At 42.1% G+C, this 13,773-nt stretch overlaps 1 protein-coding gene across 2 annotated transcripts in view; it reads right to left on the bottom strand.

Annotated features, from left to right (window-relative positions):
• The window catches only part of LOC106586446 (receptor tyrosine-protein kinase erbB-4), a 478,367-nt gene that overhangs the window by 106,860 nt on the left and 357,734 nt on the right, over window positions 1-13,773 (bottom strand). For both annotated transcript variants that reach the window (XM_014173739.2, XM_014173740.2), the window contains exon 11: window positions 1,190-1,280. In XM_014173739.2, the coding sequence (XP_014029214.2) occupies window positions 1,190-1,280 (91 nt within the window). The remainder of the gene's footprint in view (window positions 1-1,189; window positions 1,281-13,773) is intronic.

Below are 13,773 nucleotides of genomic sequence, written 5' to 3'. Positions count from 1 at the left end.
TGGTACAGTAGTGATGTAATGTAGAGTAGATGTCAGTGGTGTGCCCCAGGGCTCCATGCTTGGACTGCTGCTCTTCATTATTCACATCTCTCAACTGAGTTCCAGGCATAAATATACAATATAAACAGTGCTCTATTTTATTATGTGGTTCCACACCTAGGGTCATTCTATAAAATTAGCGCCTTTTGCGTCCCTTTGATATTGTAAGTAGAAATTGTTCAACACTATTGAGTTTTAAAAGCCTGTTATATTAAATTAAGTGCCCTTTACTACAGACCATATGGAGAATTCAATAAATCGGAATAAAAAATAAAGACCTGCTAAAGTGCCAAAATTCAGCATTTTGACATGTCCCTCCGTGCAGTGACTTCTAGGAAGATTTGAACCCACTTAAACCCAACATTTCTCTAAGTTTTCACTATCATTGAAAAGCCCTAGTTATTTTGTTGCTATGAAGATGATTTATTTAATGTGATTAGGGATTCATTTACGTCTGTCCCTCATTTAAGGTCAACCCTGTTATGTGAACTGAACTCTTGTTTTAATATGGTGAAACTATTCCTTTTAAAATGTTTTTTTTTTTTTCAAAAGAAACATTGAACATCTAATAGTGAAATCCTAGTGTAAAAGCAGGTGAGCTGATTCTACTCTTTTTGGTCATTTTCCGGTGTGGAAAACTGAGCAGGTCGAGCATAACAAGTCAATCCTTTTACCCGTAGATTAACAGGTTAGAAATGTTTGAACAATTACATGTTTTATGCTTGCATTCAATTGCCTCTTCCTGTTACACACAACAAGCTTCCATTCCCCCTGTCTCATGGAAATGTATAGCTGATTTAAGATGAAATCATCAACCCTGTTACGGTCAACAGAGTTACTTTATTTGGCACTTAATAAGCACTTACTATAGTCATTTTTATTTAACATCTTGAGATGGGAAAACATGTTTTTATGAAGTTGAACATGACAGAATGTTAAAATAAGGTGAAATCAAACGTTTTTTAGGGACCAAGTTACAGTTCTCAAAAGGCACCAAATTGATGGAATGACTTCCTACCTGTAGTAATGTGGTGTGTAGTAATGTAGAGTAATAATGTAGTGTAGTAATGTAGTGCTGTAATGTACTATAATAATGTAGCATAGTAATGTACTGTAATAATGTACTGTAGTAATGTCATGTAGGTTTTACCTGTACAGTGCTCTCCCTCCTATGGTTGCCAGATTGGAGAAGACACTCAGGTCTGTCATGTTCTCTGGCCACGACTGGATGTTCAGGAAACCTACAGGGACACAACCAATCACATAGCATTTCTACAGGAACACAGCCAATTACATCACTGCTAATATCTGTGATGTATTACCAGATACACAGCAAATCCTAACACACACAGGAAAACAAAGGTAACATGAGACTTTAATGAATGTAACATAGTGAGCCACACATGTTGCTAGTGGGCTAGGCATTGTGATACCTATTTACTGCCTTTATTTAACAAGGTAAGTTCTTGAAAACACATGATCTTTATTTACAATAAAGACCTTCCCAAGACCTCCCAGTCATGAGTGAAACATGTCAGGTATACATGACCAAGAAGATATCTGATATACAAATATTTTTGCATTTCCTATATTTGCCTCTGAGCATTAAATCATTTAGCAGGTTGCTGAGTGGATGACCATGGATCATTTAGAACATTTAATAATAGATTAAAATAAATGAAATATTTAGAGTTGAGGGGAGCAATCCCGTTCTAGCCAGTTGAGGACAAAAATAATGAACAAATGAGGAAGAGAGGAGAGGAGAGGGGCTGAAAAGTTATACAAAGACCAAGGATAACACAAAACACACAATTACTTTAACATTGAAAATTCCAGACGGCCGCATATTTCCAAGGATACATTTCATAATAGTTTCATAACTGATATTTTGATTGGCTTTAATCAAATTCATTACCTTGGAAAGGGATATGAGAGGAAGAATGTTGTCTAACTAATGAAATGTATGTGGCTCATATCAGCATGTGTTCGCATCCCTGATGAATGCATCTCCCAGTCTGATGATGTGAGATGAGTTACTAAAAGAACCTTGTTTCTAAGTTGTTTACAAGAGAAAGATCACCTTCAAGTCTGCCTTAATCATTCTACAGGCATATCTCCTGTTCCTCTCCTGTTCCCCTCCTGTTCTCCTCCTGTCCCTCTCCTGTTCCTCTCCTGTTTCTCTCTTGTTCCAATACTGTTCCTATACTGTTCCTATACTGTTCCTCTCCTGTTTCTATCATGTTCCTCTCCTGTTCCTCTCCTGTTCCTCTCCTACATCTGAAATGGCACCCTATTCACTGTATAGTGCAGTACTTTAGATCTCTGTCTCTCTTTGTGGCCTCCTAACATGTCAAATAAGATGGCGCCGGAGAAGAAGGCAGACGTTTCACGTGACCCCAGCCGATTGTGTTTTTTTTGCGTTGTTTGTAACTTCTTTTTGTACTTATTTTGTACATAAAGTTTCCGCTACCGTCTCTTATGACCGAAAATAACTTCTAGACATCAGGACTGCGATGACTAGCGGAATCCTTTTTTTCCTTTCATGACTTTGACAAGTCCGATGCAAAGGATATATTGCTTCCACTGGAACAGGCCCCGATCCCCGTGATCTGCGTGAAGAGGTGGCGGAGAGAGAGGGGCCGAAGGTCGTGCTGCCTTCTGAGAATTTGTAGACGATAAACCCCCACTTCCCTCCATTTTGCTAGCAAATTTGCAATCTTTGGAGAATAAAATCGGCGAGTTACGCAGAAGATTAAACTGCCAACGGGACATTAAAAACTGTAACATCTTATGCTTCATGGAGTCGTGGCTGAACGACAACAATATCAACATACAGCTGGCTGGTTATACAATGTACCGTCAGGATAGAACAGCGGCGTCTGGTAAGACAAGGGGCGGCGGTCTATTTATTTTGTAAACAACTGGTGCATGATATCTAAGAAAGTCTCCAGCTATTGCTCACCTGAGGTAGAGTATGTCATGATAAGCTGTAGACCACACTACCTACCGAGAGAGTTTTCATCTGTATTCTTTGTAATTGTTTACATAAGAAAACAAGAAACCGCTCACCCAGAGGTGGTGCTCCTAGTAGCCGAGGACTTTAATGCAGGGAAACTTAAATCCATTTTACCAAATTTCTATTAGGATGATAAATGTGCAACCAGAGGAAAAAAACTCTGGACCACATATACTCCACACACAGACGCATACAAAGCTCTCCCTTGCCCTCCATTTGGCAAATCTGACCATAATTCTATCCTACTGCTTCCTGCTTACAAGCAATAATCAAAGCAGGAAGCAGCAGTGACTAGATCATTAAAAAAGTGGTCAGAAGAAGCAGATGCTAAGCTACAGAATTGTCTTGCTAGCACAGACTGGCATGTGTTCCGGGATTCATCCGATGGCATTGAGGAGTACACCACATCAGTCATTGGCTTCATCAATAAGTGCATAGATGACGTCGTCCCCACAGTGACCGTACGTACATACACCAACCAGAAGCCATGGATTACAGGCACCATCCGCACTGAGTTAAAGGCTAGAGCTGTTGCTTTCAAGGAGCGGGACTCTAACCCGGAAGCTTATAAGAAATCCCGCAATGCCTTCCGACGAACCATCAAACAGGCAAAGCGTCAATACAGGACTAAGATCGAATCGTACTACACCGGCTCTGACGCTTGTCAGATTTGGCAGGGCTTGCAAACCATTACAGACTACAAAGGGAAGCACAGACGAGAGCTGCCCAGTGACACAAGCCTACCAGACAAGCTAAACTACTTCTATGCTCGCTTCGAGGAAAATAACACTGAAACTTGCATGAGAGCACCAGCTGTTCCAGAAGACTGTGGGATCAAGCTGTCCGCAGCCAACGTGAGTAAGACCTTTAAACAGGTCAACATTCACAAGGCCGCAGGGCCAGACAGATTACCAGGACGTGTTCTGCGAGCATGCACTGACCAACTGGCAAGTGTCTTCGCTGACATGTTCAACCTCTCCCTGTCCAAGTCTGTAATACTAACATGTTTTAAGCAAACCACCATAGTCCCTGTGCCATTGTAACCTGCCTAAATGACTACCGACCCATAGCACTCACGTCTGTAGCCATGAAGTGCTTTGAAAGGCTGGCCAAGGCTCACATCAACACCATCATCCCAAAAACCCTAGACCCAGTCCAATTTGCATACCGCCTCAACAGATCCACAGATGATGCAATCTCTATTGCACTCCACACTGCCCTTTCCCATCTGAACAAAAGGAACACCTATGTGAAAATGCTATTCATTGACTACAGCTCAGCGTTCAACACCATAGTGCCCTCAAAGCTCATCAATAAACTAAGGACCATGGAACTAAACACCTCCCTCTGCAACTGGATCCGGGACTTCCTGATGGGCTATTTGCAGCGCCCCCATCCCCTCTTTACACCACCACTACTCTCTGTTGTCACTTTAATAACTCTTCCTACGTGTACATATTACCTCAACTAACCGGTGTTCCCGCACATTGACTCTGTATCGGTAAATGTTTTGATGCCATACTGCCACCAGTATGATGCCATACTGGTGGCAGTTGTGAAAAAAGTAAATAGTTGGAAGAGTTTCAGAGTTAATTGAAAATAATTAGATGCTTTCTTCATTAATTAGGCTATCTACTAGAAACTCATGGATGTAACCCACCCTGGCCGTGACCCCACACTCCGAGGGTGTCTCAGGGGAGTTGGGATATGCAAAATAACACATTTCCATGAGTATAATACAAACTTGTAAATGTGTGAAATAGGAAAAATATAACCACCCTCTTAATTATTAGAAAAAAATATATTTTTCACATGCTCGTACACACAAGGTATAGACTAAGAGTGAAATGCTTACTCACAGGTCTTTTTCCAACAATGCAAAGTTAAAGATAAAAATAAATAATAATATAGAAATAGTGACATGAGGAATAAATACACAGTAAATAATGAATAACAATAACGAGTAAAAATAACATGGCTATATACAGGGAGTACCAGTACTGACTCGATGTGCAGGGGTACGAGGTAATTGAGGTAGCTATGTACATATACAGTGGCTTCAGAAAGTATTCACACCCCTTGACTTTTTACACATTGTTGTGTTACAGCCGGAATTTAAAATTGATTAATTTGCGATGTTGTGTCACTGGCCGACACACAATACCCATAATGTCAAAGTGGATTCATGTTTTGTTTTTTGTTGTTTTACAAATTAATAAAAAATGGAAAGCTGAAATGTCTTCAGTCAATAACTATTTAACCCCTTTGTTATGGCAAGCCTAAATTAGTTCAGGAGTAACAAGTCACATAATAAGTTCCATGGAATCACTCTGTGTGCAATAATAGTGTTTGACATGACTTTGAATTGCTACCTCATTTGTGTAGCCCACACACAATTATCTGTAAAGTCGAGCAGGGAATTTCACAGATTCAACCACAAAGACCAGGGAGGTTTTCCAATGCATCGCAAAGGTGGGGACATATTGATATATGGGTAAAAAAACATTGAATATCTCTTTGAGCATGGTGAAGTTATTAATTACACTTTGGATGGTGTATCAATACATCCAGTCAATACAAAGATGCATGCGTCCTTCCTAACTCAGTTGCCGGAGTGGAAGGAAACCACTCAAGGATTTTACAATGAGGCCAATGGTGACATTATAACAGTTACAGAGTTTAATGGCTGTGATAGGAGAACACTGAGGATGGATCGACAACACTGTAGTTACTCCACAATACTAACCAAAATGACAGAGTGAAAAGAAGGAAGCCTGTACAGAATAAAACAATTCAAAAACATGCATTCTGTTTACAATAAGGCACTAAAGTAAAACTGCAAAAAATTTGGCAATGTGTATGCATAGAGTATTTTAGAGTATTTTTAATACACTTCCGAAAAAATGTCAAAAAAGATGTTTCACTCTGTCATTATGGGGTATTGTGTGTAGATGGGTGAAAAAAAATGATTTAATCCTATTTGAGGTCAGGATGTAACACAACAAAATGGGAATAAGTCCAGAGGTATGAATACTTTCTGAAGGCACTGAAGGTAGTGGTAAAGTGACTAGGCAACAGGATATTCATAGACAGTTGCAGCAGTGTATGTGTTGAGTGTGGAAATGTGTGTGTGTGAGTGTGTGAGTTTATGTGAGTGTATGTGTGGTGTCTGTATGCATGTGTGCTCATGTTGTGTGTGTGTGGGCATAATGTAGTGCGTGTGTACAGTATGTGTGTGTTGGGGTGTAAGTATGTGTGAGTGTGTGAGTAGAGTGTGTGTGCACAGAGTCAGTGCAGGAGAGTTAATGCAAAAAAGTGTATATGTGTGTTGGGGTGTGTCTGTGTGTGTTGGGGTGTCAGTATAAGTGTGTGGATACAGCCCAGTGTGTATGCATAGAGTCAGTGCAAGAGAGCTAGAGCAAAAAAGGGTCAATGCAGGTAGTCTGGGTTATTTTGATTACCATTCTTGTTTTACAGTCATATGGCTTGGGGGTAGCTTTTTCAGGTTGGTTCCAGACCTCGCTTGCCATGCGGTAGCAGAGAGAATCGCTTGCCATGCGGTAGCAGAGAGAATCGCTTGCCATGCGGTAGCATAGAGAACAGTCTATGGCTTGAGCGGCTGGAGGCTTTGACAATTTTTTGGGCCTTTCTCTGACACCGCCTGTTATAGAGGTTCTGGATGGCAGGGAGCTTGGCCCCAGTGTTGTACTAGGCCATACTCACCACCCTCTGTAGCGCCTTGCGGTCAGGTGCCTTGCAGTTGCTGCACAAGCGGTGATGCAGCCAGTCAAGATGCTCTCTATAGTGCAACAGTAGAACTTTTTGAGGATCTGAGGGGCCTTGCCAAATCTTTTCAGCCTCCTGAGGGGGAATAGGCTTTGTCATGCCCTCTTCACGACTGTCTTGGTGTGTTTGGACCATTCTAGTTTGTTGTTGATGTGGACACCAAGGAACTTGAAGCTCTCAACCTGCTCCACTACAGCCCCGTCGATGAGAATGGGGGCGTGCTCGGTCCTCCTTTTCCTGTAGTCCACAATCATCTCCTTAGTCTTGGTTACGTTGAGGGATAGGTTGTTATTCTGGCACCACCCGGCCAGGTCTCTGACCTCCTCCCTATAGGCTGTCTCATTGTTGTCGGTGATCAGGCCTACCACTGTTGTGTCGTCTGCAAACTTAATGATGGTGTTGGAGTCGTTTATGGCCATGCAGTCGTGGGTGAACAGGGAGTATAGGAGGGGACTGAGCACGCACCTCTGGGAGGCTCCAGTGTTGAGGATCAGCGTGGCAGATGTGTTGCTACCTACCCTCACCACCTGGGTGCGGCCCGTCAGGAAGTCCAGGATCCAGTTGCAGAGGGAGATGTTTAGTCCCAGGATCCTTAGCTTAGTGATGTGCTTTGAGGGTACTATGGTGTTGAACGCTGAACTCTATGCAGAGTTTCTCTGTCCAGTGTCTGTATTATTTTGCCCATCTTAAACTTTTATTTTTATTGGCAAGTCTGAGATATGGCTGTGCTAACATAATTGCAAAAGGGTTTTCTAATGATCAGTTAGCCTTTTAAAATGATTAACTTGGATTAGCTAACAGAACGTGCCATTGGAACACAGGAGTGATGGTTGCTGATAATGGGCCTCTGAACACCAATGTAGATATTCCATAAAAGAATCTGCCGTTTCCAGTTACAATAGTCATTTACAACGTTAACAATGTCTACACTGTGTTTCTGATCAATGTGATGTTATTTTAATGGACAACAAATGTGCTTTTCTTTCGAAAACATAGACATTTCTAAGTGACCACAAACTTTTGAACGGTAGTGTACATCTATACCCATGAAATGCTCTGAAAGGCTGGTCATGGCTCACATCAATACCATCATCCCAGACACCCTGTACCCACTCCAATTCACATACCACCCCAACAGATCCACAAATGACACAATCGACAGCACCTCTTCCCCTTCAGGAAACTAAAAATATTTGGAAGACTCCTGAACAGGTAATCAAATGGCTACCCTGACTATTTGTATTGTGTACCCCCGCACCCCCCAACGCCTCTTTTACGCTGCTGCTAATCTCTGTTTATCATATATGCATAGTCACTTAAACTATACATTCATGTACATATGTACATACTACCTCAATTGGCCCTACCAATCAGTGCTCCCGCACATTGGCTAACCGGGCTATCTGCATTGTGTCTCGCCACCCACCACCCGCCAACCCCTCTTTACCCTACTGCTACTCTCTGTTCATCATATATGCATAGTTTATGGCCCTATACAACTTGTTGAGTGTGGTCTTTGTGCCAGCATCGGTTTGTGTTGGTAAATAGATGACTACGAAAAATATATATGAAAACTCTCTTGGTAAATAGTATGGTCTACAGCTTATCATGAGTTATTCTAAATCAGGCAAGCAAAAACATTAGACTTCCTTAACATTAGAGATCGCACACCTGCTGTTGTTAACAAAGAGACACACCCCTGCTCCCTTCGTCTTACCCAAGTCTGCCGTCCGGTCTTGACGATGAATAGAAAAACCAACGAGATGTATATTATCCATGTCTCGTTCAGCCACGACTCTGAGAAACATAGGATATTTCAGTTTTTCAGGTCCCATTGATAGGATAGTCTCAAACGGAGCTCATCCAGTTTGTTCTCCAGTGACTGCACGTTCGCCAACAGAACAGAGGGCAATGGCAGTCTATTTGCTCGCCGACGTAGTCTCACCAGGATGCTGCCTCGCCTACCTCCTGACTCGCCTACCCCCTTTTGCCGCCACTCTCTTTCAATGCCGCTTCCTCTTCCGAAGCTCACGGATTAGGGCCTGGTCTGGAGTAAGCAGAGTGTCCAGAGCGGCTGACTCATTGAAGTTTAAATGTTCATCCAAATCGAGGTTAGTGATGACTGTTCTGATGTCCAGAAGCTGTTTTCGGTCATAGGAAATGATGGAGGAGACATTATGTACAAAAAAGTTAAGATCGACGTAAAAAAAATACACAGAAGCCCGTAAGACAGCTGCAGTGTCATCCTATTATATTATTATTAAAAGTTATTGAAGTATGAATTACCAAAGTTACCATAGATTGCTACATATTAACTGTTAATTACAAAATTACCGAAGATTCCAGTAACTTTGGTAAATTACCGGTAGCTTTGCAACCCTAATCAGGGCCCAAAATGCTCTGGTCAAAAGTAGTGCACTATCTAGTGAATAGGTTGCCATCTTAGACGCAGCCAGCAGCCATCTAGCTCAGTGTTTTATCAGAGTGCCAGATGAGACTACAGTTATCTAGAATTGCTATACGTCCAACTAACCGAATACACTGTAAAACCATTAAACATGTGACACGTTTATAACCTAAACGTCAGTGTTTAAAACTTAAACATTAGGCATTTAGATTTGGCAATAAGTCTTCATTTTAAACACAGGCGTTTAGAATGCAAGATTAAACATGATAGTCAGCTTTGTCAAGTCAGTTTCCAACCAGGAGAGCACCTATATCAGATTTATATTCAGATTTGAAACGCTAGTGTTTACTTTCCGATCGTCCTGTTTAGAGTGCATTTAGTCATTCAAAATTGATGTTACTTTCCATGCCTTTTATTCAGATCAGTGTAAGGAATGTCTATCACCTTACCTACATTTCAGCACAATTGAACAGGACATTTGTTTCACTCGACTGTGATGAGTTAATTTTCGTTAACTCTCTCAGAGTGAAAAAGACATGGCAGGGGCCTCATTATCAGATTTTTTTGAATATGTTGTTTTAATATCTATGTTTCCTCATTGATTGATTAATTGATCTTATGTATGCTATACAAAGATAAATAACAAAAACATTCTAAACTAATCAAATCTGTAAGGGGTTGGATTTATTGCATCTGTTACTGAGATGGTTTAGGTAGTTATGTTTGTTAAGTCCTTCACTATTGCAATCATTTTGAGTGCAGTTTGTGGATGATAAATATTTCAATTGTTGGATATCCTCCCTCTGGCTAGATTCCAATAGGAATTACTAATCACATCATTCTGAGTTGCAGGTCTGATGTTGCCCATGAGGCATGATTTTAAGACCACAATAACTAACTAAAGGCCTTACACATTGTATATGTGGTCATAAAGGGTTTACTTTTAACTGAAACCCATTCACTTACGCAGTCACTTGGATTTGGCTGCAGTAATACAATTTACTGAATGCAACAATCATGTCTCTGTCACTAACCAACACAGTCATGGGTGGGTACCTCTCACATTCACTTGAAAGGCATGCTGGGAATATGCAGATATGCCTTTACACCCTACAGTGTTAAAACAACACCACCAGTGTATAGTGTTTAAAACCGAAATGCCTTGTGCTGAATATACATGTTCATGTGTTTAAAAAGTGTCAAAGTGAATAAACATGTTCTGGTGTTTACAATCTAAACACTGTGACACATTTTCATTGACATTCTAAATGCCTTGACGTGTTTAAAAAGTGTTAAAGAAAAGTGTTTAGTTATGTGTTCAGATCGTAAACACTTGGTTTTACAGTGTATAAGATGAACCTGAATCAAACGTAAATTAATAAATGCATCACAACTTGCTTTCCATGCCATTAGCATTCATGGATGCAACCTCCAATATAAAATGGCAATAAATATACTATTTGAGACATAAACAAATCACTATCCAGAGACTTATAAAATAAATCGTATATTGTATTGTATAACATGAGTGTTAGTTATGGATGAAGGACACATTCACTGACATAGAGAGAAACATGTCCTCTGACGTCATAGTAGCTGAAGTTGCAGTGTGATCTGAAGTTCAGGGCCTTTAACTGATAGGGTTGCATCCCAATGACAACCTATTCCCTTTACGGTGTATTACTTTCCACCACTATTTCCCCCTCCTCTTCTTCTTCTTCCTCCTCCTCCTCCTTCTCATCTCTACACCTCTACGATGGTTGGTCTCTCTCTCTCTCTGCCTCACTCGCTCTCACCTCTCCAATGGTCTCTCCTTAAGTGGCTGTTAGTTTTTTTCTGAGAGGAGAGATGGAGAAGAGAGGTGGGAAGAGAGGAGAGGTGGAGGGTGCTTCATCGCTTCATCTTGCTAATGGTGCTAACGAGGGCCTGATGAGTACCTTCCTTCCTCCCTGTGCTAACAGCATTAGGCTAACAGCAGCATTAGCCATTAATCAATAGGTAAGACAGGGTACAACAGGCCCCAATGGGCTCCTGCATCCAGCTTGACTGTAGTCTATAGGGAGTTCAGGTCTCACTGTATGTGTTGTCCTCCTTATTCCATCTCTCCTCAGTTTATTATCCTCTATTTCTTTTTCTTCTCACTCCTCTCTTCTTCTATCTCCCTCTCCACACTCATCTCTCTATCTCCTCACGACCCCCTCTCTCTTTGTCTCTCTCTCTGTGGGCTGTAGCAGTAAATGCCTGGTGAAAGGATAGAGTCAGGAGCAGGCTAGAAGCAGGCAAGAACCGCTAGAGAAGAGTAGAGTGGTGATTTAGGTTCACTGAGAGCCACGTTACTGGCGCATCCATGCGAAAAGCAAATTACCCAGGATTGCCTCACAGAGAGGAGGGCCACATGCAACAGACCAAAGGTTAAGAGATAGAAAGCGTCAATGATTACAGTCAAATCCATGTACTGGGAACCTCACTTATGCTGAATTGCTTCAGTGGATGGCAGACTGACCGTACTCTATAGATAGGCCTGGCCTGACCTCTTAGAAGTAGAAAAAAACAAGGGCTATGTTTTGGAAGAATACTTGGCAGGGGAAGAGATGTAGGGTGAGATGGTTACCTCCTAGACTGACTGTCCATCTGAGAGCTATAGCATTCAGAGATCGTAACCCCTACGTCGGAGCAGAAGGGGTGACGTGTTTGTGCGTGCGTGTGTGTGTGCATCGATGCCTGTGTGTGTGTGTGTGTGTGTGTGTGTGTGTGTGTGTGTGTGTGTGTGTGTGTGTGTGTGTGTGTGTGTGTGTGTGTGATGGAGTTGATGGCTCGGTGGAGAAGTCACAGCACTGACAGCTCTTAGAGGTGATGGGTGACACGGGGTGTCATGCATGACCACGGGGCTACAGAGTAAAGGCAGCTCCTGTCTCACCGGTTGTGTCCCAAATGGCAGTCTATTCCCTATATAGTGCACTACTTTGGGAGGCACACATTGGCTGTACCAGCTCGCCTCCTGTCACAGGAATGAAGGGATAAGGGGGTGTGTGACACTGTAGCGGAGGAAAGAGACGTTGATTCCGTACGTTTCAAAAGGTCCAGAGGATGTCGATATATGCATTCGTCGGCGCTTACCAAAAACAAACGAACAAAACGATGGCACAGCACTGGAACTCAAGAGGCTCAGAGCCAGAGCACGCTGCTTAGACCACTGACCATGTCAGTTCACACTTCTCTATCAAGGAGGGAGAGTACTTGATGATACTTAGTGGAAACAGTGCATTGTTTTTAATTATTTTGTTTTAAGCCTTACCCAAACCTAACCTTAACCACTCAGAATTAATAGCTAAACTTAACCCTTTGAGTTGTTTCTGTTTTAACCATGTGTGATTAATTGGTCAAAAATCGAAGTTCATCCAATTACGGCAAATTCCGAAGTGAAAGAATGAGATCAGGTTGAGGAAAGGGGAATTCACTCTACATGAATTTATACACACACATACACCCACGCACTTTCACATGCATGCACACACACACACACACACACACACACACACACACACACACACACACACACACACACACACACACACACACACACACACACACACACACACACACACACACACACACACACACACACACACACACACGTAGAGCTGGGAAACTGTGGCAATTTGAAACTGGGAGTTCTAGGTCCCCATGGGAGAGGGAAGAGATGGAAGAGATAGGAAGACCCTCATCTCATCTTGTATTCATCATACTCATTCAGCCTGTCTGTCTTTGGTCCACGGTCTCTGGTGGGCACCAGCAAACACACACAAGCCCCCTCTGTACTGAGTGAAAGCGTAAGAGAAGGGACACCATGCAAATTTGATGAGGGGAAAACCAAATGATGAAGAATAATTGAAAGATGCTTGGATAGGGGCTGACCAGTAGGCCTACATGATATGTACACTGAGTATACAAAACATTAAGAACACCTGCTCTTTCCATGATATAAACTGACCAGGTGAAAGCTGTGATCCCTTATTGAAGTCACTTGTTAAATCCACATCAATCAGTGATGAAGGGGAGGAGACAGGTTAAAGAAGGATTTTTTTAGCCCTGAGACAATTGAGACACGGATTGTGCATGTGTGTCATTCAGAGGGTCAATGGGCAAGACAAAATATTTAAGTGCCTTTGAACGGGGAATGGTAGTATGTTGAAGGTACACCGGTTTGTGTCATGAACTGCAACGCTGCTGGGTTTTTCACGCTCAACAGTTTCCTGTGTGTATCAAGAATGGTCCACCACCCAAAGGACATCTAGCTAACTTGACACAACTGTGGGAAGCATTGGAGTCAACATGGGCCAGCATCCCTGTAGAACGCGTTCGACACCTTGTGGAGTCTATGCCCCAACGAATTGAGGCTGTTCTGAGGTCAAAATGGGGAGGGGGAGCAACTCAATATTAGGAAGGTGTTCCTAATGTTTTGTATACTCAGTGTATATTCAACCAAGCATGAGAAGAGAAGAACAGTATCGGAAATTTCCATTGG

The sequence above is a fragment of the Salmo salar genome, chromosome ssa25 (assembly GCF_905237065.1).
Source record: "Salmo salar chromosome ssa25, Ssal_v3.1, whole genome shotgun sequence".
NCBI classification, from domain to species: domain Eukaryota; kingdom Metazoa; phylum Chordata; class Actinopteri; order Salmoniformes; family Salmonidae; genus Salmo; species Salmo salar.
This window is presented reverse-complemented; position numbering and strand designations above follow the sequence as displayed.